This window comes from Microtus oregoni, unplaced genomic scaffold (assembly GCF_018167655.1).
Source record: "Microtus oregoni isolate MIOR12 unplaced genomic scaffold, Mior012 000132F_ref0000261, whole genome shotgun sequence".
Classification (NCBI taxonomy): domain Eukaryota; kingdom Metazoa; phylum Chordata; class Mammalia; order Rodentia; family Cricetidae; genus Microtus; species Microtus oregoni.
The window spans coordinates 249472-277417 of NW_024544775.1; the positions used below are offsets into that span (position 1 = coordinate 249472).

General features: G+C 39.7%; 1 protein-coding gene across 1 annotated transcript in view; it reads right to left on the minus strand.

Annotated features, from left to right (window-relative positions):
• LOC121444552 (succinyl-CoA:3-ketoacid coenzyme A transferase 1, mitochondrial) overlaps positions 1-27946 on the minus strand; it is a 118060-nt gene that overhangs the window by 26251 nt on the left and 63863 nt on the right. Inside the window, exons 12-13 of the mRNA XM_041646379.1 lie at positions 21336-21408; positions 20669-20744 (exon numbers count right to left, since the gene is read on the minus strand). Of these exons, the coding sequence (XP_041502313.1) occupies positions 20669-20744; positions 21336-21408 (149 nt within the window). The remainder of the gene's footprint in view (positions 1-20668; positions 20745-21335; positions 21409-27946) is intronic.

The window sequence follows — 27946 nt, forward strand, 5'->3', positions numbered from 1 at the left end:
CACAGAGCTGTGGTAAACCCTGCATAAGACAATGTATGGAAATGTATGGCAAAACATTTACAAAGATATTCATGTATGTCTTCAGTCAGGCAGCTCACCTTGTTGAGTACCTAGCGTAAGCTTAATACTACACTAGAACTGTAGTATTAAATGTTCATTGTCTAGTTAAAGGAGAGTAACCAAGAGTCATTTTTAAAAAGCTTTAGGCCAAGCAAGCTTTCTTTCTCTGAAAGCAGCATTCCGCACTTCTCTCTTATCCCTAAGATGCAGCTAAGTGACCTTTCGCTGAGTCCTTTCAGTATGTAATTCTACTATTACAGGGACATTTCAGCTTTGTCCTTCCCTCCCTACTGGCTCCTTTTCCCCTAACCCATAAATAACTGGATGAGGAAATTAGGCTGGCACAGGCATGTTCAAGTTAGAGCAGAGCACTGAGGGTGCACCTGGTAAGTGTGCCTGCAGAAGGGATGGAAGGAAGGGGAGACAGCAATGTTGCTAAAAGGGGATTTCAGAGAACTTATTCACCAGTAGAGCAGACCAAAGTGTATCCAGTAGTAACAGCAAACTTTTCAGGTATCTGGTTTTCTTTGCCTTTAGTATGCTCGACACATCAGAGAAAGAAAACAGATGTTTCCTCCCATCTGAACTCCCAAAAGGTTTCTGAAACAGAATCAATTACTGAAGAAAGACACGTGATTCTATCTAGACTGGCATGAACAAAAGAAAAGCAGTTGTCTAAGGCATACTCATCATCACCCTTTAACTCAGCTTATCAGCCTTCATTTGAGACCCAGCCATTGGCATTTCCCAGCTCTACCGCGGTGAAGACTAGCAATGTGCCTGAATTCCAGACAATGGGAGAAAAGAAAGGCAATATTTGTGACGTCTAGGTACTGGCCCACAACAATTCTTATATGCCTTCTTCATGTGCCTTTACCTTCTACAGTATGGACATGGGAAGGCAAGGTGAATATAGATGGGCTCTCTTCATCCAGGGTCCTTGCACGGCTGTGCATAACAAAGCACACTTACTTAGAACTACATTCCACTACTCATCATCAACAGAGAGTGAATGTTTTGGGCGCCAGATCACTGAAACTGGAAGACATACTTGACACAGCAGCTGGTGTAACTAATTCAATGATGTGGTGACCAAGTTACAGGAATAGCAAAGAACTCAAGGTGAACTAGAGTCAGTTATATAATGGAGCAAACGGAAAGGGACCAGCAAAGCTCCTCAGAGGCAAGAGGAAGATGACTCTTCCAGACACTGTGCTGGGCTCCATAACTCACTGCTCTACCCAAATGCCCAGCACATCGCTTGACATTTAGGAAGGCATAATATTCTTTCTCCGTGAATGACTGAGGGAAGAGAGTGAGCAACTGTATAGCGTGGATTTATTGAGAGAGCAGCTGAAAAGGAATTCAACTTCCACGCTCATCTTCCTCCGCAACTCAATATCCTATTCAACATGCAAAACAAAAGGCCGAGAAAAAAAGGAGGGAATTAAGGAACTAAAAATACACCTTTAAATAAATCGTGAGAGAAAGTTGTCACTTGCAGAAAAATAGGCCTGCAATGCAGAAGAGGTTTGGGGCACGAGTTGAGCACCGGGCAGCATGACACCAAGTCCGGCCTCTTTAAAACTCTCATCAGCAAACACATATTTCTTGAATGGTCCAACTTTAGATCTGGAATGTGTCCCATGAAGCATAATGGGGAGATGATTGCTGGATGTTCAGCTTAGAGCCATCTCATCATTTTTCATTTAAAGGCTGACCCTGATAGCAAGCATGAAAAGAATGCAATAAAATGAGCTAGAAATGTGGTATCTCCATCACCACAGCCACACAACGCTTCTAAAATGATAATGCTCCAACTATGATCCTTCATCCATAACTCCTCACCCAGCCTCTGCTATACAAGCACCACGGCAGAAATCACAAATAAAAGACCACTAGGATTTTCAATACAAATCTAGAATATAGGCTTTAATTATGAGTCAATATTTTAAATGTATTTCATCTGCTTTGTTTCTATCTATTAAAGTTAGATTTTTTTAAAAAAAAAAGTAAAACTACTAAGGTATTAACATTAAAATTAGTGATGCATCAAACTACAAATGTTCAGTTATATGTAAAAAGAAATAGTAAGTCAAGCTCTGGACATGATCATGCAATTTGTGATGACTTTACAAGGAGTTTGAATATTCTGAAGAGTACTGCAAAAATATATGCTTTAAATAAAACACAAAACATATTGAAAATTATTCATGACACCATCTTTTTCATTAGGCCATAAATAGCAATGCATCAGCTCTAGATTTGTTACTTTTCAGTATTCTGGTCTGAAGTGAGAAGTCATTTAATCATATCCAGAAACAATTTATAGCGCTTTTAAGTGGTGGCATGTGCCACAGTAGGAAATGTGAACTCACTGGAGGAGCAAGGGAAGGATGGTTGTGGTGCGGTTTATTAATAAAACTGGCACTTGCTGCTCAGTATTAAACACCAGAACACGAAGTACCCACCTCAGTCCAAATATAAGCCTCTTTATTTCTGTCTTCCCCGTTATTAAACAATGCCCAAGGGAAGCAAAGTTCTCCTTAGCATGCTCCCACTTAAAGAGCAGGAGGCAAACTAAGATGGTTAAATAATAACATTTGTTAAAACCCAAAGAAAACAGGTTATAACTGCTTTTCTTTAGGGACAAGGAGGATTTCCAGTTTGCCTTGGTTTACAACAAAGTTCCGGCAGAGTGCTTTCCTTCTTACATTACACCTAGTTTTCAAAGCCTAGAAAGACAGGAACTTTCCTCTCACAGATTTAATTCTGTTCCCCAGGACAGGTGAATTGATCATGTAAATGAACTAGTTTGGGACTGGAAATATAATTACATTCTCTGTTGCTAGGTAGGTAAAATTGCTTATGCATCATAAATATCAGTTATCCATCACAAAGTGGCCTTTGCAAAAGCAAAATGTAATAAACTTGGCATTTCCTTTTAATAAGCACTTTTATTCTTGTTCTTGCAAGGACCTGTCTTGTCAGCTACAACCCGCCCTGGGGCTCCTCTGGATTTAACCCTCAGAGTCTAAACTTGGCTCCTTCCCAGTCCCTACCTTTGCAGTGACAACTGGACTCAATGAGCTCTCTGGCAGTTGTCTGCTTTGGGGGGCAGCTTTGGAGTTTACATCCCCAAGGCATTTTACAGTGTGTCCCACCAACCACTTGAAACTACCCACTCTAAGTTCCATGCACGAGCCTGACCTGGTTCTTCAGGTCCCTTCAGGGGCTCTTAGGTTCCTTAGCGTCCTTTGCCCCAACCATCTTAGTAAGATGGTCAGATTAAGAGTTCTGTACTTGGGAGACAGTTGTGTAGCTTGGTCTGTCTATCTGAGGGACCCCTTACAGTAGGATCAGGATCTATTCCTGGGATATGAGCTAACTTGTTGGAGCCCATTCCATATGGTGGAATGCCATGCTCAGTCTTAATGCGGGGGTGGAGGGAGGCTTGGTCCTCCCTCAACTTAATGGGCCAGGTTTTGTTAACTCCCCACGGGAGCCCTTACCATTTGGCAGGAGTGGATGAGGATTAGACTGGGAGCAGGGGAGGTGAGGAAGGGTGGGAGGAGGGCTGGGAGGGAGAACTGTGATTGGAATGTAAAATGAAATTAAAATTTAATTAATTGATAGAATTATAGAACAAGTGCCATGTATCAACTTAAAAATATTCTAGATACACAGAAAATTTTACAACCATGTATATTTTATAGTTCTAGGCCAAATTTCTGAAGATGTATTCTCTATAGAAACTGTTTACATCACTTTATAACAGAAACTATAGAGGCAAAACTACATTATTTCTTTAAGATACTGTTTGTTTCAAGTGAGCCTAATAAACAATTCCTACTGTAAATGAAAGATGCCTTTTAAAACCATGGTCAGAATCTTTATTGATTTATTATGGGATAATCCATAACAATGGGCTATGTAGACTAGAACATGGCAAAAATGTAATAGGCTTGAATTCTAAAGAAATCAACTAACTTTAAATATGAAAAGTGAGTTTGGGGTGGCACACACCTTTAATCCCAGCACTCGGAAGGCAGAGGCAGGCGGATTTCTGTGAGTTTGAGACCAGCCTGGTCTACAGAGCTAGTAACAGGACAGGCTCCAAAGCCACAGCGAAACCCTGTCTCGAAAAAAAAAAAAGAAAAGAAAAGTGAGTTTGGGTCCTACTATTAACTACAATGAATCTCTCCTACCATAAAAGAGTAGATACCATCCAAGAGTGCTTCTACAATGTTCTTATGAAACATCACTCCAAGGGGAAAAAAAAAATACATCTAACATTAGCTGTCATCAGTTATATCAAGGCCATTAAACACAGCTGACTATAGGGAGTTAATGCGCTCTTCTTAAGTGATGAATGTGTCTTCTGTTCCTAAGGTACAATGGAGGTGAGACTGTGTTCCTTTGGTGATGCCTTTACAAAGGAAGCCCGTTATAGAGGTTAGCTTCTTCGCCACAAAGTCACAAATGAGCCGTCTCATCTATTTTCTGGACTAACAAAAAGGGAAGTCTGAGAAAAAAAAAAACCTGCTATTTCTCGCTATGCTCAAAGCTGTGGCTTCAGTTGTCACCGAGTCTAATCACAACATGGCGAGATGAAAATAAACATCGCTTGAGCTGCCTTATGTTTACCTCCTTGGCTTGGCCACCTTCAAAGGCATCGGCAGGAGGAACTTGAGCAAGGGTTTCAGAATAGATGTATGAGGTGTTTCTATTTAGAATGACTAAGCACTGTGATAATATAAATAAGTTCCAGAGTCATTCATTAAACAGAAACAAAAATAGGTACCAGCACCATATTTAAAATTCCAAGCATTAATTTTTCTAGATCACCAAGGGGGAATGTGCTAGAATCATAGGAAATCATCCACATATGACCAACTATGGCATATAAACACACAGATTCTGTGGGTTGGTGAAGGCGTAAGTCACAAACAATGCCACACCAGTTTGGAATTATGATTAATAGGGTGGTATTTATTTAAAGAGGAAAAAACTTACAGATAACCGTACCAGACAACAGCCCTCTGCACCATCAGGAAGGAGTCTAGTCGCCGGAAACGGAGCAGGAAGCAAAGAGAGCGAGAAGGGAAGTAGCCGCTTTTTTAAAGGGAGAGAGACCAAGCCCCAATGGGCTGGTATCTCAGCGGCTATAGGCTGGAGGAGTGGAAGGACCTCCCGCAACAGGTTGGGTTCAACTACACATTCTAATAGTTTGAGGGTGTAGGGGCTAAAAGGCGTCATTCACCATCACACAGATATTTCAAGGGCTTACATCTCTTCTAGGAAGTCCCTGGATAATCCCTACGAAACAACAGCTAGAACAAAACAAACATTTTTATGGGTATGCACATACAAGGACACATCGGTCTCTTGAACAAGTCATTGACGTGGAATGTTAAGTTATGGCTGTCTTTTGCAATCTGAAATAGCCAGTCTCAGAAATGTTCTTTTCTGACTCAGGACGTGAGAACCTGAGCCATGGCAGAGGCACACTTGCCTCGCCATCACCTCCCACCATCTGCAAAGCTCTGAGGAGCACATTACAGAATTATTGTAATTACACTGCCATTTCTGACAGCTGGATGGAACTTTTACAGCGAGAGGCACGATGACTGAAAGAACATTACTGAAGAATACGGGGAAGCTAGCAACAGGGTTTTTATCCATGGCATAAAGGATAAAAAAAAAAAAAGCAGGGTAGAAGATAATTTAAAAGTTTTTTTTTTAAGCCCACTAAGAGAAATTATGAAAGAGCATGCTGCAATCACTAAATGTGGGTTCTCTATTAAGCAAGTAAAGGATGGATGAAAGACTACAACATCATTTGCGTCTACATTAATTATAAGTACTCTGTTGACACCTCAGCTGATGCCCAGTCAGAGGACTGTGAGGAACCAGCTGGGCATAGTTGGTTATGAACATTCATGGCCAACTGGTCTCACTCCGGCTTAGTCAGAAAGCCTCGTTTTTACTCAAGGTGCAACTCTTACTCTGTGAAGAGTGAAATCTTGCCTGAAAGGAGATCTAACTCTGGTGACTGGGACATGGGGAACCACAGAACCACAGGCCACCTAAGTCCCACTGCAGGCAGACTCCCAGTGTGAAGCCTGAGCTCCCGGGGTTTCACCGAGGGGCCACAGCTGCAAGACTAGGAATATGGAAGACCAGAGTAGATGCAGGAAGGACCAGGGGTCCTGACATCACAGGCCATGGCCACTTTTGGAAATCAAATCTCACTCGTAGACTTTGGAACCAAGAGTGTTCCTGTAAATTAAAGCTGGCTCTTCTTTAAACTACACACAATGAGGTGGCAATAAGGATCTTTCCAAATACCAAGATTGGTTCAGAGGATTGCTTTGAAATTAATTAGAGACATGGACATTTGAGAAGGAGCTGTGTGTTTTGTTTTCTTTTTTCCCCCCTCAGTAACTAGGTTGAAAATGGAAAGTTGTTTTGATTTTTCAGAACACTTTATGTGAGGCCATGGGGACTCATACAGGTCTGTGAACTGAAAGGCTGGGAACAGTGACAACCCCCTGGCAGCAAGCACAGCCAGCACCCACATCAGCTTTTCAAGAAGAGACAGCAGACCACTTGAAGAAAGAATAACTTTGCAGTGAGATGAGCATCTTCTGTAATGCCAGAATGTGAGAAGCACTCAATTAAAAATGATAAAAGTGGCAGTGTCCCCAAAAGATCTAAGTGTGAGCCATACTGAAAGAGCTCCCAGGGAGGACGGCTAGACTTAGAGCAAGAAAATAAGTAGCACTGGAATGTATCGAATGAATCAAATGATGACAGGAAATAAGAAACATTTTCTCTCTAGAACAACTGTTTAAGAAAGCATACAGCACTTCCTGTTTATCCTCAGTACTTCTGACAACAGATGTGTCAAACTTTTCTTCACAGCAAAAACCCTCCACCTCCAAGTCTGATGACTGTGGTGTGCTCGCCAGTTCAATACAATCCTGACTCTAAACTCTGGTGTTAGTGTGGGTCCACATGGAAAGGACTCAGTCCCACAAGAGTGACCTTCTCTTACCTCCAAAGACAATTGTAAATATTAACTTTCAACATTTCTGATCACCCACCTATCAGGTCAGCAGCTCCTACAACCTCCTCTTAGGTTTAGCAGTTGACTAAAACAGGTCCCTGAATCCTGGGAGGCATGTGACTGATGGCTATTTGTTACAAAGGATACACCGAAAGACCAACCAGATGAAAGAGATGCCTAGAACAAGGCACCAACGTACAGAGTGTAGGGCCTCTGTGTTGGGTATACCACCCTAAGGACTGTTTTCTATATCCATAAATCTCAGACTCCATCATCTAGCGCTTTTGGAAAAATCTCACTATGTAGGCATCATTGATTAAATTACTGTCATTGGTAACTCTACTGGGTGTCCAGCCCTAGTCTTCCCTCTCGAGGGAATACAGTGAGTGACAGTTCTATTGAACTGGGGTCCATCTCATCAAGGCTCTGGACCCTGAGTCACTTAACCAGCCTAATCTCAGGCATAGACAGAAAGGACTTCTTGTCAAAAAATGATGAAACTAAAAATCAAAATTCCAAGCAATTTAGAGGGCCAGTGCACATTTTTCTTACTATTACACCTTTCTTTGACCTTTGAAAGGGGATAAATGTAGTGAACTACTTTCAGAGAATAAAGCTGTATTCTAAGGAAAAGGGAGAAGGAGAACCAGTATTTAATTGTGAACAAACCTGGAAAACCAAGTGACAACTGATAGAATGTGCCATGTGATGCCATTCACTTCTAAATCCAAGAAGGACATTTTTTTCCTTATCCAGCATTGTCTCTTTTACCAGCGAAACTTATTTTTAACTGGTTAAGAACATCAATGTAATAGAGGCATGGTAGCACACGACAATGATCTCAGCATTATAATCACAGGCAGAGGAAGACTGCAAGTTTGAGGTCAACCTTGTCTACATACCGAATTACAGACAAGTGGGGACGATGTAGCAAGACCCTGCCACCAAACAAAACTAAACACAATAAAGTTAAACACATCAACGGAGGAACACGATATTTAAATACATGTACATATCATATAATGTTTAAATTGGTTTAAACACATCTATCTTCTCAAACACTTATCTTTTAGTGAAAAAACTTAGAAGCCTTTCTGTGTATATAGTGTAATAGTGCTATACAGAGTCATGGTTCCATGAGTAGCATAAGAAATTCTCACTCCAATCTAATAGTAATTTAGCACTCATGAATCAAACTTTCCCTACCTGATCCCCTCAGAGAAAATTATCAGACGAAGCCTTACTAGGGGACATTCTACGGGCACCTGGTCAATACTTCTCAAAACAGACAAAGTCATGAAAAATGAGGAATGACAGAAACTGTCATGTACTAGATAACACTAGAGAATAATCAATGACCATTCTGGGGCATTTACATCTCCAAACTAGTCTATTAAAATTGTATAAGAAAAATATAATATACTACCCTGAACTGGATCTTGAACAGAAAGAGGGCATTACTGGAGGGGAAAAACATGGAGTCCATACATAGACTATTTATGTAACAGAAATGTGTCAATATGTGTTTCTCAGTGCTGACAAATACGGCACAAGCCGTGCCAGTACAGGACTGTAATAATGGGATAAAGTCTATTCTCTATCTGATGCTTTTCTGTGCATCTAGAATTATTCTGATAATTTTTAATTTCTTAAAAAATATAATTCCATATATTATTTGCTCTTTTTGTGGCTGTTTTTCTATCAAACTGAAAATAAAACAGAGATTTGATGCTCAAATTTTCCTCTCTAGGAAGCTGTTTTTCTATCAAACTGAAAATAATAATAAAAAAGATTTGGTACTCAAATTTCCCTCACTGATGACTCTTCTGATGGCTTTAGAAAATCTAACTCTAAGAATAAGTAAATTTATGACACTTTCTATTAAGATAAAATCTGTTCTCTGGCAATAATTAGACTTTATTCCATTACAGAACCCAACATTTAACAATAGAGTGGCTACCACTATTTAAAAATAAACAGATAATTGTTAGAACTGCAAATATGGGCTCTAGGTTTGTCTGTTTTCCATTTTTGTAATAATAAATTTTGCCATCCAAACATTGCCCTTTTGATCACCCTGTCCTAAAGCTAGGCATCTTAAATGTCTAAGAAAGCCTCTGTGATACCAAGCATAGCAATCCAGACCTCTAAGATGAACCACAATATGATCAGCATTAAAATATTATGAATGCAACTGGACCTTTGTTGTACAATGAACTGCCTCTCTCCTTTGTTATGATTTCTTTCATTCATACTGTACATTGTTTAATAAACTTGGTCTTATAAAGGTAATTCCTTATTAGGGAAGGAGGAATGTTATAATTATATTATAATCATAAAAATGGGTTACTTATACTCCTTTATTAAAAACAAAAACATGGAAAAGGTAATTCAATTACCTAAAGTTATAAAACAAGTCAGAGAAGAATGGGATGCAACTTTTTTCCATGTCCGGAGAGAAGTAATTGAAGCCCCACAGAAGATGTTTCCTATCGTAAAATACCCATTAGGTTGAACCGACTGCATTATTTTCCTTTCTTACTGTTTCTAATCTGTTGGATAGTGTTAATTAATTTAATTAAGAGGCAGACTGTGAGCCTGGAAATGCCCTACATAGCTTCAGTTTGGACAATTTCTAAAAATAAAGTTAGATTCTTCAGGCGGCAAATTATAAAAGTTTCCAACGTCCCTATAAACAAACCACGCTTCTTCCACCACCCTGGAAGTTGTGACTTATGAAAATTCAATTTCCTCCAAAACAATACTCATGAGCAACAGTTATGTTCAGAGAGGTAATGTGCTAGCTGACAAAATCTGTCAGTGCCAGAGTCCACTTCCAAAAAAGTTTTAAAAAAGAAAAGCCAAATGTATAAATGGTGTCTTTTCAAGGAAGCTATTTCTGTTTTATTTATGGACTATGTTGTCAGTGTCTGATTACTCAGAAATGTTCTACATTGCAATAAGCCAAACAGATAACAAAGAGCTAAACCATGTCAGAAACTGTTATAGGGAACCAAAGTTTATGCTCTATACATGCATAATTGTAACAGAATAGGAACCAGGTGTTTCACCCAAAACTGACTCCGGAAATTGGTGCATATTTAGCTTAATTTGGATAACCTAAATATACATGATCTTATTCATTAGTAGTTCTCGATAGTTGAAGGGTTGTTAAAGACTTGTTTGAGTTTCAAGTGGTAATATGAACAATCCTGACTTTACTGGATACAAAAATATTTTTAAAAACTGTATGCAGAAAATCCCTGCAACACTGGCCCTTTGTCTTAGGGAGGAAAACAGAGAAAGATGTATAAAATCTGGCAATTTTGCCAGATTGTAAAAAGGTCTGAAGAGAGAAGGAATGGGAGATGCTTTGAAAACTCAATGTTCATTTTGCTTGCCTCATACAATGTAAAGTCAAAAGGAACTCTCGATAGTTTTAAATTTTTATGTCATCACAGCCTATGTTCAAATACAGTAACTGCTATGTCCAGCCTTGAAAAGAGCTGTGATCTGATCCAGCACTGTGCCTGGGTCCTGCTCATCCACAGTGTCTTATGTGCATGACTGCGTGCTAGAAGCCCTTCAACACCAATCTGAACACAGAAGTAAAGCATGCTGGGAGCGACCAAGGAACCCTTTCTACAGATAATGCCTCCTTTTTTCTGCTGTATAATTTTCATCGTTTTCTACAAGTTTAAGTGTGAAGTTATTTTCATGAGTTTCTAAGTAATCTGTAATTTGAGTTATGATTGTTTTTTTAACCAAAAGCTCATATGAAAAGAGCATGTGATAGATGTTACAGTTTTCTAACCTTTGCTAAAAAAGTAAAACAATAATTATAACATGAATAGTGTGATTTTTACCTCTGAGTTGACTTTCAGAGATTGGCCTATACTGAAATGATTCCATATTGCCAAATCCTTGGATTACCATAGGCTCAGCTATGGAATGTGGATAAATTCTGATTCTCAATATGCTAAAAGTTTGAGCAGTACACAAAAATTCTGACATTTTACCACATCTTAATGACTGTTTTTCCTAACTATTCTGATTTTCTATTATATCAAAATCCCTTTAGAAATATATAAACTAGCAGGTTGATAAAATTAAGATTTTAGAATTAAAGTCTATTAGAATTTATTAAATTTAAGACTTAATTTTACGGATTAGATCTGCTTGCCTATCAGGTACAATAGTCACTGTGGTTGTACCAATCTGGATTTTATATTACTAAAAATTCAGATCTCTAGTTACACAGTCCAATTGCAAGTGCTCAGCACCTACCATACTGACCAAATCACATGATGCTACCATGCTGACCAAATCACATGATGCTACCATACTGACCAAATCACATGATGCCTTTTCTCTAGCCCAGCTAGAAGTCTGCGCACTGACACGCTGCTATAAACTCACAGTTTGTTTGCAGCAGAGTCAAAACTAAAATTCAGGTCACAATTTCTATCTTTATCTGCCCTGGACTAAGCCACTGTCTGTGAGAACTAATGAGGAATCTGAGCACAGAAAACATCAGGCTAAGTCACATATGAGTTCATCTAATTTTCATGCAAAATCAATCATGAACTTGACCGCCAAGGACATCTAATAAATTCCAAAAATGATAAGAGGAAGAAGTCCCCAAACATTTAAAATTAGGAAGAAAGCTTTTCTAAAAGAAAGCAAAGCCCATTAAAAATCATCCAGAAAGTAACAAAACTGGGAAATGTACATCAAGGCTTATGGAAAATAATTAGTCACGCTCAGGAAAGCAGGGGAAACTGAAATGAACTTATAATTTATAATTAAAAGCACGGTAGATAAAGAAAACATTCAGCTTTCAAATCTAGAGCTAGTGCCACAGAAGGAAAGGGAATTAACCAAAGGAAAGAACAAAATTACCAAGTCAGATGTTTCCTAGTTGAAAAAGGCAGAAGATTTACACACTCTGAAGAAAAATCAGAGTATAATGATAAGTATAAAAACAATTTTACAAATTTAATTAGAAGACATACAGTGAAAAACTAAATGAGAATAAATAACAAATACAATTGTTTTTGAGAAAACTAAATTATACAAGAATACCATGCACTGTTATAAAACTGAAAAATCCAAAAGAAGTGGATGATTTCTGAAATATGCTTTAACAAAAATATTCCACAAGGTATTAAAATATAAGGTCATCAAACATAAAAGTACCTTATCTATCTTGAAAATTTGACTATTGAAAGAGTAAAAATAATTTAACATCGATCAACTTAAATTATATTATCAAATCAATGGTGAAACGGCATGATCAGAAGATTAAAATGCAGGATAAAACTCATTTGCCTGCAATTTTTAAATTCTCAAGCAAGAGGACTAGACATAAACTTTTAAAATCTTATGAAAGGTATTTACTTTTAAAGTTAGGAACAAGAAAAGGATGTCCACTCTCTCCACATCCTTGAAATCTTAGCTAGACCAATAAGACAACTGAAGGAGAACAAGGAGATACAAACAGAAGAGAAAAGGCATAGTGTTCTTATTGGCAGATTATATGATTTTATATATGAAACTCTCTAAAAATGCCCACAAACAGCTAATAAACACTTTCAGCAAAGTAGAAGGGTACAAAATTAACACACACACAAAAATTACCTATATACAACTGACAAAAGGATTGACAAAGAAGTCAGGGAAACAGGCACAAAAGTTTCATACATATACATATGTATGTTCTGGAATAATTCTAACCAAGCAAATGGAAAACTTGTATAACAAAAACTTTAAGACAGAGGAAAAATAAACTGACTAAGACACCTGAGGGTAGAGACTGGTAGGATTAATTTTGTGAAAACATTTATCCTACCAAAAAGAATCTACAGACTCAATGCACAAAATTAAAAAAATCAATAATTAACTTCACAAAGAAAAACACACACACAAAAAAAACAAAAAAGAACAGCTTAGAAAATCCTGAATAATAAAGTACCTGCTAGAGGTATCGCCATCCCAGATTTTAGTTGTATTACATAGACATAGTAATAAAAATAACATGGTATTAACATAAAAAACAGACATGCTGATCAATGGAATCAAACTGAAGACCTAGATATATGCCCACACAGTTATGGACACTTAATGTTTGACAAAGTCAAAAGTACACTTTGGAGAAAAGATAGCATTTTCAACATATGGTGCTGGTCAAACTGGATAAGTACACATAGAAGAATTGATCACACTGTACAAAAGTCAGCTTCAAATAGATAACCTCAATGTAAGACTAGCCACACTAAACCTAACAGAAAAGAAAATGGGGACTAGGTTTGAAATCTGACACGGGGAAGGACTTTCTAAACAAAACACTGATAAGACTAACAATTAATAAATGGGACTTCATGAAGCTAAAAAGGCCTCTATACAGCAAAGGACACTAGCATTCTTTGAGCAAACTATCAGCCTGTAGAATGGAAAAAATTTTTCAGTTATATATCTGATAAATGGTTAGTAACTAGAATACATAAACTAAAAGAAAAATCCTGAAAAATCAAGAAAAGAAATAACCCAATTAAAACTTGGGTTTAGAACTAAACCAAGAGGTCTCAAAAAATGAAACACAAATACCTGAGAAATACTTTTTAAAATGTTCAACATGCTTAGCCATCACAGAAATGCAAATCAAAACTACTGGATGAGAAAGGTAATCATGAACATCACCCAGCTACAAACCCTGTAACCTACAACATCAACCTGTCTGAAAGATATACCAGAGCAATAGTGGTACAGATGTTAGGGAAGTAACCAGCCACTTTTAGATGGGATGTAAGGCCTACACCATGTGATCGAATCCACATATGGCCCTGAAAAGTGGCCAGGAGCCTGAGATTAGTTAGGTCATGGGCCCTTAAGGAAAACCTATTACTATTATTCTGCTAAAGGAACAGAGCTCCTAATACATACCTAAAAATCAGAGCAGCACTCAACCATCACCACCAAAGCTTATTCCTATATTAGAGAGTAGTACACAGAGACCCACAATAAACACTATGGAGTGAGAAACTTTGGAGCACTCAGTCCTAAATAGAACGTCTTTACCAAACTCCTCTCCTCGAGGCTCAGGTAACTGCACAGAAGAGGATGTAGAGAAATTGAAGGTGCTGGGTGTAGTAGATGAGATCAAAGAAACAACATCTTCCAGGCACAAGAGAACTGGTACACATATGAACTCAAAGAGACTATGACAGCATCCACAAGATCTGCAGGCTGCAGGAGCTGCATCCAATTAGCCAATGACATCTCAGAGTGACCCGTCCTATAGGTGTGGTTTCCCCTGAGTACATGACCAGATAAAACTGAGAAAGGCTTCACATGCTTGCTCTCTTGGTGTGGTCGGAGCTGGAGCAAGTGGTGAAGAAGCAGCATATGGTTGGTGCTCTTGACCCTTGGGTAGAACCACTGGAGGAAGGCAGCTAGCTGGATCAGCAGAAGTGTCTGCTTGTTTCTGTATTCGTGAGTTTGTCTTTTCATTGCATCTCTTAATGAATTGGTAAATAAACTCTTGTGGGTTCTCACAGAGTAGAGGAAATGAGCACAAAGTTCTACTGCTAACCTAGAAGCTATTTACAGTTGATAAGCTGCTGGGAAAGGGAAAACCAGTTTTTGCCAATGGAGGAATACTGGGTATATCAATCACACTCAGGGCAGGCTCCATGCCCAAAAGGAGTTGTCCAACGTAAAACGGACTTCACTTTTTGTGCACTTTTTCTTCTGTTTTTTGGGATGCTATTTTCTCCATCACACGTTAGAAATAAAGAGTGCGGTCTAGAAAGGTTAAGTAACTTCAGATATAGAGAGATGCTTCCCAATATACTTAAAAGCCGTGGGTTCTGTGTATACGGAAGACACACTGAGTCCTTCCTCCCATAATGCTAAGTGCATCAGCACCAGAATGAGCTCAAGTAATCGAATAGGTAAGAACTAGTTTTCAAACATGGGTTCAGCCACTTCATGGCTCTACATTTATGTTATTCTGTTGTTCTGTAACTGCACATTAAAGAATGAATTTCTTAATTCCTTATTGGCAGGTGGGATTAGAGAATTGTGCTCTATAAACAAATCCCTACGTGAAAAAAAAAATCTGGAAGAAATACGGATATTTTATAGCTATGTGTCTCCGTGTATAAATACCACTTCATCTAAACTTAAAGTGTTGATCAAGATGATCTCTAAGCCAAAAGAATAAAGTCAAAAAGTGACAATTTTGCCAAGTGGAAATGTCAAATTCAGTGATTTAATAAAATTTAGTGTTCGGCAATGATTAGCCTGCAGCTGCAGGGTCGCACTGCCATCAACCCCGTGGTTCCCTTCCCTGCTAAGTCTTCTCAGCAGCACTATTAGCTGTCATATTACTAATAATGGGTGCCTAAGGAGGTCTCATCTATCATTTCTAATGTTCCTTCTCCTTTTAAGTGGGCTGTTTAACGATAAGGGGCTGCTGCAGTCATGGGAATGCATCATTAGCCAAACATATTATTGCAAACATCACATCCATCGCTCAGTTTCTCTACATAAAAAGAAGGGGGAAGTGAGTGAACGTGAGAGAGAGAGATGGAGGGAGGCAGAGGAACAGAATTCCCTCCATGCAAGGAGTTTGCCCTCTCACACCAGAAAAGACACAAAGTACTTGATCAAATTCTTAAAAGTACTTCTAGAAGGGCTTTAACCCAAATCACATTGAATGTAGGTAAGAAACATTTTTTTCAACATACTATTTTCCAGACACACGCAGATAAAATAATGTTCATATAAGCAAGCATAGTCTCCAAGTAAAGAGCTATAGTACGTAACTTAAAGGTCTGGCGTGATGACTTGATGGATAAAGTACTGATCATACAAATGTCAGGATCAGAGTTCAAAGGGTGGTGGCCTGTCTCTAATCCCAGCCCTGGTGAGACAGAGATGGAATACCCAAGGCATACTGGCTAGCTAGACCAGTAGGAACAGCAGCCTCTAATTTCAGCAAGAAACCCTGCCTCAGAAAGTAGAGGATGATCAAGGAAGAAATCCACCATCAGCCTGCGCCACTACAATCACACACTATGTTGTGTGTGCTCTTGTACGTTTTGCAAACATCAAGTTGCTAATTGGCACAGAGAGTGCATATATATATATATATATATATATATATATATATATATATGTGTGTGTTCAAAGTGAATTTAGGCCTATGCTTCTCAAATGCACAAAGACTGAAAAACAGGAGGGGAAAACTATATCAAAATGCCCATTTTTCCTCTTCCTTAATTCGTTTGTATTTCCACGGGCACCACAGGGCCTGTCTCCAGTACCACTCACGCTAGGCAGCCCTGCTCTGTGGGTAGCTATTTTATGCTTTCAACAACAGCTCTCCTAGATGATCATCCACATCTGTGTCCCTTCATAAGTCAATAATCTACGCCAGCTGTTTTCCAAAAATAACCATTAGGAAGGCACCAGAGCAGACCCAAGTGTAGATTCCATCAGCTGCACATCTTTCCATGTTTTCTTAGCTCATCTGGGGTTTCACCATCACTATGCTGGTCAGGGACTAGGAAGGAGTGAGCTATTGTTGTCAACGTTTCCGTTTTCAGCGACTCAGAGCAGAAGTGTTAAAAATCTGTGTGCACGCGAGCAGCGCTGAATACTAAGAAGGTATTAAAGGATGAGACAAATAGCATCCACACCATCTTCTTGTCTTACGGCCTCAGCATTTATTATATTCTGACACAGTTATGATTGATGTGGACGCCTTGGTACTGAGAGCTCAAGACTTATATAGCCAATGAAAGATTATTGCACTTAGTGGAAAGATAAAGCCAATGAAAAATGATGTAATAAAGCTCAACTTTCCAGCTTCTTGACTGTCATATTTTGTAATAAAAACATATCTAAACTGTATAAATCAGCATAAATGTTTGAGACAAGCAGAAAGAGATTGCTTACTGAAAGTACACAGAAAGGGCAGAATACATCTACTCTAAGACCAACAAAAGCAAGAAGTGCATCTAAAAGCATTTCAAGCTTGGCCCTTGAATATAAACCTAGGTTAAGCAGGTTCTACTGGTTCCCGCGGCGATATCTTGTTCAATCAGTTCTGTTGTAGGCACATCGCTCTTTAATACCATGTGGCACAGCATTAATGAAGATGGAAATAAGAGCCTCATTCATGGAGAGCATTCATGCTTTCTAGACTCGCTATCACTTACTCATAATGAAAACATGTGTTCCAGCTTGTATCATTTGTAAGGGATAGATCTGAAGCTCAGACTGATTTCCAAACTAAACGCTTTGGTCTTTACTACCATGTCACAGAAGAAAACAACATGCACTGTGCATCGCATGCGAAGAAGTCAAGGAGTGGTTGTCAGCTTCCAAAACAAAAACACAAAACACAAAAGTCAACAACCACAGATGCTGCTGCCGCCTTCCATTACCAAACATGTGGAACCAGACCAAGGAACACTTTCCACGCTCAGTTTCTCAGATCACCACATGTCATTTCATGATGATCCAGAGTTCCCCATCAACATCCCAACAGGTCCTCTCTTTTGGAACTCATGAGCTCCAAATCTATATGAAGAAAAGTATGAAGCAATGCACACTGATGTTTTAATCACTCACAGCAAGTTTAGGGAGACAACAATATGGCCCACATTGGCAAGTTCTTTAAAATGGGAATCTATCATGTATAGCTTGCAGTAAAAGAAAAGAAACAAAAACAAAAAAAACAAAAAGCCCTCTAGTCCCATTGCATGCTAAAGTATAAAGGATAACGGAAACAAAAACAGATCACACATGTCTGAACTCTGTTTACAGATGCCCAAGCCCTCCTAAGGCAAGCTCCTGCTCAACAGGCTCCACCCAGAAGAGCTATACCAACTTCCAACCTTTCAGGCTGCAGTGTGGATAAGCAAAGGAACAGCAAGGCTCACTGCTCCTCCTTCCTGGAACAGAGGCTGTTACTCCTTCCCTCTCAGGACTCCAACTTCTCTGCTAGGATCGTTTCCTTAGCCTGTCAGAATAAGAGCCCATTTGCTTTCATGTCCTGAGTCAAGCTCTGTGAAATTTACCCAGTATTTCTTTTTCCTTTAGATAGGCCTAGAAAGCAGCTACCATTACGTCATTCCTATTTTACAGAAGAACAAAGGCAGAAAACCGATCAAGTTACACTGCTCCAATGTGACAACTAGGATCTATCTCTCCACAGGTTTTTTGTTGTTGTTTGTTTGTTTTTATGGGTTTTTTTTTTGTCCTTAACTACTAAATCAGGAGAACCAGACTCTAGTCTCAAACTTCCAATTTTTTTGGATCAAAATGAAAATGCTTTAATGCAAAAATCTTAAGTGGTATGCTCAGGGTCATATCTCGACTATTGATATTGTCAGTATAAAACCCAACACTTGCTTTTGTAAGTGCCTTCTCCTACCCCACATTGCCTTTTCATAAAATGTCAAGGTAGACACACATTCTGATTTCCTACATGAATACATACCGTTACTTGTCGATGCGAATCACTGGATGGTAGACAGGACATCCTCCATGATTACTTCTGGGCCTCCAAAAGCTGCCATCACTATCCCTACACCTGACTTAAAATAACTGATCTTTTCACAATCGAAAAACGCTATAACCCCAAATCTGCTAAGAATTCTTACTACAGGTGGACCCACAGTATTTTCCCCTACATTTTAATGACAAATGGTGATAATTATTTAATGTGCTTATTTCCAAATTTCCAACACTAGAATCACTCAGGTTGCTTTAAGCCACCCCCGTTCCAGGGCTATGTCACCAATAAATTAAATTTAAAAGATTGGCTGGAGGCAAAATTAACCTCAATTCTTTGAAGATTATTTTTATTCTTACTTATGTGCATGTCTGTGTTCGTGTATGCCACATGTGTGCATGGACCATGGAGGCCAGAAGAGGGTGTCAGATCCCCTGTAGTAAAAACTATAGGTGCTAGAAACCAAACCTAGGTCCTTTGGAAGAGCAGCAAGTGCTCTTAACCATGAAGCCATCTCTCCAGCCCAAGCCTCAATATTTCTTAACCTTTGAGATGATGCATTAAATTGGAAAACCAGAGCTTTAATTATTATTAAACTTTAGTGTTGGGGGTAGCGGTAGCTCAACAAGGCTAACCTAACACCAACCATAATTTCTACCAGAGCTTTCAATTATGTAAATTCACCATGTTCAAATTTTTCTTTGAAATACAACTAAGAGATATCAAAATAAACTATCATAGAACACCAATGTTAGTTACTTAACAGGACACCTTTTAGCTGGTACTACAGAGAAACACAGAAATACACATCCTTACCTTACACACACATACACACACACACACACACACAGCCGAGCAAGCAGCCACGGTGAGCTTATACCCAGAGGGATATGTCCACTGCTGTCCCCTAACGTAATCAATCTCACAGTAACAGCCTTATCATGGCCAAAACCAAAGGAAAGAAATCCTGTAAGCCTTTTTCCAAAACTAATCCTGAGATTTCCTCTTGAAAGTTTGCATCATTAAATGAAAACCAACCAGCTGCCTTTATAAGCCTATTTAACTACCACAGACTTTGAATCCACAGACTTTGAATTCCCTAACAGAAGACAACATGATTAAGGAGTCACACACCTAATCAAGAAAGGCTTTTTAATCACTGTACATAAGAAAAATAGAATTAACATATAATCAACAAAATTGTTCCTTGTTCTTTCTAGTTATAAATCTTATTTGTAATAGGTGTTTGTCAGTTCTTATATTCATGAGATTATAACCAACCTAGTTTCTCAATCTTCTAACTCTTGTTTCTCTAAGGAAAAAGCCTTCCATGACATTTCTGGTCACTAGTCCCAAAGACATAGAAAACACTGAGCACTTCTTAGGGCTGCTAAACTAAATTTGGGCTAAGTATGGCAGTTCATATCCATAGTCCCAGCACTTACGAGGCTAGAGCCATGCTATGGATTCAGAGACAGCCTGGGCTAAGAGTAAAATTGTATCTTAAAAAAGAAATCAGGGGCCGGGCGGTAGTGGCGCACACCTTTAATCCCAGCACTCGGGAGGCAGAGGCAGGCGGATCTCTGTGAGTTCGAGACCAGCCTGGTCTACAAGTGCTAGTTCCAGGACAGGCTCCAAAACCACAGAGAAACCCTGTCTCAAAAAACAAACAAAAAAAAAAAAGAAAAAAAGAAAAGAAAATCAGGGGCTGTAGAGATGGCTCGGTGGTTAAGAGCACTGGTTGCTCTTCCAGAGGACCAAGGTTCAATTCCCAGCACCCGCATGGCAGTTCGCTGCTGTCTGTAACTCCAGTTCCAGGAGATCTGACACCTTCATACCAATGCATATAAAATAAAGGTTTTTTTTAAATCAATTCTACCAAGAAGAGAATATATTTATTCATTTCTAATAATTATATTGTACTTTCATAGCAATTTGAGGGGTTTTCTTAGTGTTTCAAAAGCATTCTAAGACAATATAATTCAGAAGAAGGAAAAATGTCTACTTACAGGTATCATCCAGTTGGCCAGGTCACCGTATTTAGAAACCTGCATGGCTCCTAACATTGTGAGATTGACATGTCCCCTGGGAAAGAAAGAAAGAAGTATAAAGCAAACCTCACATGCTTTATGTCCCCTTTGCTTGAAAGCATCAGCAATTAAAATAATCTTAAACTCCAAAATGCATCTATTTTCCCACTCCCTGCAATTGATTTCTAAATAGATCAGCGCCAAGCTGGTGCAAAGAAGTACCATTAAGAGTTCTTTTTTAAAAATTATAGCTTATATTGTCTCCAAACACAAACTAAACACAGGTGTGCACAGTGAAGTTCGTTTCCTCCAGTGAGGGAGAATGTGACTTATTTTGAAGACAAACTGTAGCTGGAAAGTGAGCCCACAGTTTGAAGGAAATGTTGGGAATACCTTATAATGTTATTCCAGTCAAGCTGGCACAAAGAGGCAGACTCCATGTAGGGGGTCTTTTCAAAGTAGTGGGGTGGGTATTTCCATGCCCAACCCTCAGTGGGAATAATTTCACAGCTTTCTGCAGCTGAACAAACCGTGATCACTTAATGGGACGGTGGGAAAGGGGACTGCGCCACAGAGGCTTGCTCAGGGGATGACTCAACCCACTCTACACCATGTGACTACAGAGAGGGGCTACACTATTACATACCCTCTAATCATCGCGAATGACTCATCGCTGGAGAAGAAAGAGGCTCCTGGAAGAACAGTAACCGTTTCCTTTCCTAAAGGCACACACAAAAGAAAGAAGGAAAGGGGAGGGGGAAGAACTATTAGATTTCTGAGATCATCATGATGGACAGAGGTCTGTACCATCTCTGCTTCTGGAAGACACTACAATCCAACAAAAATGCATTTGCATGTGGGGTAGCAAGTGTCCACCCTGAGAAGAGGTGTATTTTACCTCTAATGTTGTTTAGATTTTTGTTCCTGCAAAGTGATAACAACCAGCATTTACAGGATTGCTGCTTGGAAATTCTCTACGGGCAAAGGATCCTCTGCTGTCTAGACAATGCCCTTCAATTTGCAGCTATCGACGCTGACAATCTGCAGTTAAAGACTAAAGGTTGCCAAGGACCTGTACTGCACACAGTGGCTATAGGCAGCAATGCCACACTGCACATGTGAAATAGATTTTGAAAGGAACCCTCAGATGGCAGCTGTGAGGTGATGAAAGGTCATTAACTTAATTATGTCAGTCATTTCACTATGTGCACGCATGTCAAGTCAACACACCAAACACTAAACACTGAATACACGCTACTTTCTTTTGCCAACCGTGTTGGCTAGTTCCTTGTCAAATTGAAACAAGGGGGAAGTCTCAATTGAGAAAATACCTCCATAAGATCTGCTGGTAGGCAAGCCTGTGGTGCATTTTTTTTAAGATTGATGCATGAGGGCCCAGCCTATGGTGGGTGATGCCATCCCTGGGCTAATCTGGGTTCCCTAAGAAAGCTGACTGAGCAAGCCAAGAGGAGCAAGAGAGTAAGAAACATTCCTCCACAGCCTCTACATCAGTTCCTGCCTCCAGGTTCCTGCCCTGCTTGATCTTCTGTCTTAATTTTCTTTGACAATGAAGTGTGATGGGCAAGTATAAACCGCCGAACAAACCCTTCCCTCCCCAAGTTGCTTTGGTCATGGTCAGCAACAGAGACCCTAAGACACCAACTATGCCTTAATAATTGTGGGGAGAAAACCTAAAATAGAAATAGATGAAAATGTGTAAAAACCTACCTAATTTCCTATTACCATTAAGCCTGACGCCCCCTCTCCTCACATGCAAGTACATACACATATCCATCTTTCTTCTCCAGCCCCTTTAAGCTGTGAGCTCCTTCAATCACATACTTTCATGAAATCAGAGAACACTTCTGAACACATTTAATACTAATTTCTAAGAGATTCTCTTGTTAAGACTTCTAAATTAGGACACATAGTTATTTAAAAAAAAAAAAAAGCTTCACATTTAGCTGGGTGTGGCAGCACAGGCCTGTAATCCTGGGAGTCTGAGGCAGAATGATCACACCATCTACACAGGGAATTCCACCTAGCGGGGACTACAGACTGAGGGAGACCCTGTTTTAAAAATTAAAGATAGCTATATAAATAAAACCTCCATGTTTATCCAGTTAGCACACTAGCTAACTACCAGTGCCTTGGTCAGAGCCAAGCTGCCCGTCTTGTGGGATCTACATTCTGTCTCTTCCTGCTTTCAGAACATCATATGGTCTTCACTGGTAAAACGCTCAGACGCCATCTGACTGAAGTAAGTCAGCTGTCACAGAGAACTCCCTCCTCTGCTCCATCACAGGAAGGTAGCTTAGGAGAGGAAGAAAAGCTATACTTGAGAGGTCAGAATGCAGGAAACGTTCTCAGACGCCGCAGCACCGGAAGACGACTGGCCACCCCAGCTGTGCACCACAGCTACAGCTACCCTGGCTGGCTTCCCAAGGACTGCTGAAAGCTAAGACCTTTGTCAATATCCTTAACTTCAGCTCGAGGATAGGGGGAAAGTAGGCCTATTTATATCATACTGAAATATTCATTGCCCGAGGGAGTTCGATTCTAAATAATGGAAATATTTTCTCTTCTTCCAAAGTACCGCAAACCTGAAACTCTTTGGGAACCACTTTCTGGTATGGTTAGAAGTGGCTTTTAGACAGCACACAAGACGTGGAGGATTAAGTGAGATAACGCATGTGCAGTCCTCTGCCAGAGCCGGGTGCAGAGCGGAAGCTTCGTGACAGAAGCTGGCATTACGATCATGAGTGCTACTCCCTCCAAACCACTCAGCATAAGAGACAGAGCGGCTTTCCCTCCAGGGACAACGTCACAGGACCACAAACTGGCTCACACAGTAAGCCTCCCAACCAGTCTGCAGGAGCTCTAAGCTTTCGGACATACACACTACAGCCAGACCTCATCCAAATGCTTCTTCTGGCCCAATCAGATCCTCGCCACTTCTGTGGGGTGGAGAGTCATGGAGGAAAACTGTCCAGGACATTGAAGAAACACAAACTTCCCAAGTCTTTGTTTCTTCTGAGTGTTAAGTCACAATTTCCAAAAGACATTCTCCACTGATGACATACGGGAGGTGGTTCTTTTAAATTAATAATAATAATAATAATTTTGTTACTATTATTAGCATTTTGTAGGAAATTCTGAGCCCAGTGGGGAGTGTTCTGCCTCTCTCTGAACTGCACAAGCCGTATTTAAAGTCGTGAGAACATCCGTCATGGAAAAGTACCCAGGCTTCTTCCGAGGCAGTCTTATAAATTACATTTTTCTGAAGCAGAGTCAACTGTCCATGTTTTTACTTATTTATACTATGTATTTCCAGTGTGTGTATGTGTCTTCTAAGGCAGTGTATATTCTTTGGAAGTAGTGACCTCTCCACATTTTTATTTATGTTATTTCTTCTGACTGAGTATATGTGTATGTGTGTGAGGTTGGAATATAATTCTGAGGACTCGGATTGAACCCAGGTCAGGCCTGTCCCTAAGCACCTCTACCCATGAGCCACTCTGTTAGCCTGACTTTTACTCATTCGTAATTGCTGTAAGCATTCCAACTGGCTATCCAATCCAAAGATTAGCACTGAAAATATATATGTGAGCAGAATTATTCAGACTAAGCAAGTTGCATTTTTATGTTTAGGAATACACACACACACACACACACACACACACACACACAATTAAAAGGTTTGAAGGGAGGAAAGAGAAGGGATAAGAAATGTGATTATATTATAGTCTCAAAAAATTACGTGTTTATGGGTTTATACATACTGTGAATTTTCAAATCAGAAGCAACACTTCTGCCTCTCCTCTAAAGCTGACTCTTTCTTGATTAGAAAAACATGAAACCCCTTTCAGCTTTTTGAAACATACAGTAGATCCTTGATAACTATGGTTACCCTACTGTGCACATGAGAACCCCTATTATCTAGTCATAACTTCCTGCCCACTGGGAAGCCTTCCTCAGCTCTGCCTTCTGCCTGCTCTGGTGGCCACCATTCTAGCCTCAACTTCCAGGATACCGACTTTTCTTTGGTTCCACATATGCCTGACTTGTCTTTCTATGCCTGATCCATTTTGCTTAGCATAGTCCACATGGTCTCAAATGACAAAAGATCATCTTTTTTTCAACCATTTAATAGTATTCTACTATGTATTTTATTTATCCATTGATTATCCAATAAAAACTCAGCCTATTTCCATTTTATAGGCTTGGTAAACAGTATTGCAATAAACACAGTACGGACAGATTTTATTTCTTTTGGCAATGCACGCCAAAACAGACTTACTAGATTATATGCTGGTTCTACTTTTAGGTGCTATTATTTTTAAACATCCAACATCTAAATGAATCCAGTACCTAAGTATACTATGTTGAATTCACAATGTTTTTTAGGAGAAAACCATTTTTAATTGGAAAAAATAAAGTAATACATCTCAAATAACACCATATTTAACAACATAAACTAAATTGTAAGGAGAAATAGCTTTTCTAACTGGTTCTGTGAAACTGATGCCTCAGCATATTGCTACTTCTTTGCTTTATCCAAGAGCTACAGACTAAATGAAGTAGGGGATTTCCCCCTATGAATTAAATTATAAAGCCTATCTATCCCTGTTCTTAATTCACTAACAAAGAGAAGTTAAGTTTTTTCCATAGTTAGGAGTTTCTAATGCAACATTCAGGATTTGGTCAGTAACTATAACAATAAATCAATGTAAAGAATAATAGCCTTGCCACCGATCCAAAACCCTATCCAGGCATCCAGCCCACTTGACAGCCAGTGTCAGGTGAAAGACCAAGTTTCCAGTTTCAGCTTTGTTTTGCTCCATTCTTGGACCCTTTCCAAGCACCCACCCCACACAATAGACAGAAGCCAACAAATGTTACTCTAAACTTCTCTCTAGTGAACGGCAGTAAATACAGACACTCCTAGGTCACAAAGTGACAGCTGAGAGCTGAGCCCTAGACAAGCCATTTCTAACACCCCTTCTAAGGCTCCTGGATGCTGCAGGAGAGCAGGCAGAGAGAAGATAAAAGCTGGAGGAAAGGAAGAAGGGCTGCGATAAAATAGCCTACAGCTAAGGCACGGCCATTGGAACCATGAACTCACAGTATCTACAGGCTCCTCTGCAAAGTCTGAACAAGAATGGCCCTGCTAACAGTCGGGTACCAATGGAGGAGGGGATCACCAAGGCCGAGCCTCTTCACTGAACTATTTGCTACTAAGTGATTCAGGAAGAGAGAGAGTACCTGACTTCAGTTGTATACCTACTGCTGACCCCAACAGGCCCCAATAGATAGTCCCAAACCAATGGTCACACAGATGGCTATGGTTAAATTAAATGGATCATGAAGTAAAAGTCAGGAATCTGGAATGGGGGAGGAGCAGGCAATGAGGGGATAATAAGGATGAAAGCAATAAAAGGAGAGTGAGGATAAAGTAATCTGAATGCATTAATACATGTGTGACAGTTTCAAACAAATAACTTCTCTGTGTGTACATCTAAATCTTTTCATATGATTTTGTCAAGAGAGTGCATTAATTTTATCCTTATTCAGTTCTTTGGTGCATAATTCAATAGTGAGTAAGTAACTATTATGAACACTGAACAAAGCTACAAACAAAATTCAACTTCCCTATACACTGGTACTCAAACATGAATTCCCAGCAGACCCAGATGGAGAGCATCTACATATGCAGGCTGCTGCTGCCTCCAGCTCCCCCAGTTTCTAATTCCACACTGAATTAGTAGGGGCTGAGATCTAAGAGCCACTGGTCATGCTGACACTATGGATACAGAGACTTGAAAAACTAATACCCTAAGGTGGGGGGGGGGGGCAGTTTCTAATTGAGCAAGAAAGAGAAATAGTTACAAGACAAAATAATGGGTATTTAAGAGAAAGACACTCAATGTGTTGTAGGTTCTGGGGAGGGGACATTCTTGTCCTGTGGAGGGATTGGAAGTGATCAAATAGGCCAAAATGTGAAGGACTAACATAATACATTTTGATGGTAATTATGAGTGAGATGGGGTAAAAATGAAGGGGAGAATGTGGTGAGCACACAGTAAACGCAAAGGCTACCAGAAAGAAGGAATGGTCCAAAGCAGAGAGAACCCAATAGACATCCAGTGTTGAGCTGCCTGTACTTCCGTGTGCAGGCCTGTGGCTCTCCAGGAGTGGTAGAGCCCTCCAAAGCAGGGTGACCTTCTGGGAGGCTGTTCTAGTCACAGAATGTTTGGCAGTGTCTCTGGCCTCTACCTACTAGATGCCAGTCGTACTAACGGTCAAAAATGTCTTCCGACACTGTCCAATGTCCCCAAGAGTCTGTTGAAAACAGCCAGTATTGAAGTTAGGATGGGCTTTTCGCAGGCCACATGGTGTACAAGGTGACTCTTTCTAAAGCAATTTAAAAATATTACTTGTTATATTAAAATAAGAAAACATCACTGACAAGGAAGCATGCTTAGTTCACATTTAATGAAAAAGCAAATGCATACGGATTATTAGACATTTCCCAGTTACTCTAGCCTGCACCCAGGTTCTCCTCGCTCCTACCTGCTGCCGTCTACAGCTCTCTCTAGCTGGCTTTGCAGCAGGTATAGTTCAGCGGATGGACAGAAAACCATGTAGCACCAACAAGAGACAGTGGGAGCTCAGACGCTTGTGGTTTTATCTTGGGCACTTTAAGATTACAGTGGGATTTTAGAACTTGAAAAGGGGTAGCTCCACCGGGGCGGAGCTACTCTGAAACTTCCTGGTGTAGAGAACCGCTCCCACCCAACAATATGACTGAAAAGATTATCTGTTCTTCTAAGGAAAATGGGTTTTATAAACTCCAAGCCTGAGATTTGGGAAATAGAATTATTCATTTTGCAAATAACCAACTAACATAACAAATTAATTAAAGCAAGGAGCAAATATTTTTACAAACCAGTGAGCTACTGCTAAAGGATACAGTACAATTCAAGTACCACGTTGGTTAAATGTCACTGCATTGCCACACTGGGACTTTCAGGGTTGAGTTGTGTTAGCTAATTCAAATATTCAAACCGAATGTATATTTTAATGTTCCAAAATCCCAAGTACCAGACACCATTCTACTTGACAGCTGGACTTTATGTTCTGCTCGTATTACTTCTGAGAGTTACACATACTATTTTTGAACGCAAAGTAAGAACAATGCATCTGTGGGGGCAGAATGAATAAAGAAAGGCACTGAACATCCTCCTAGAACATAAA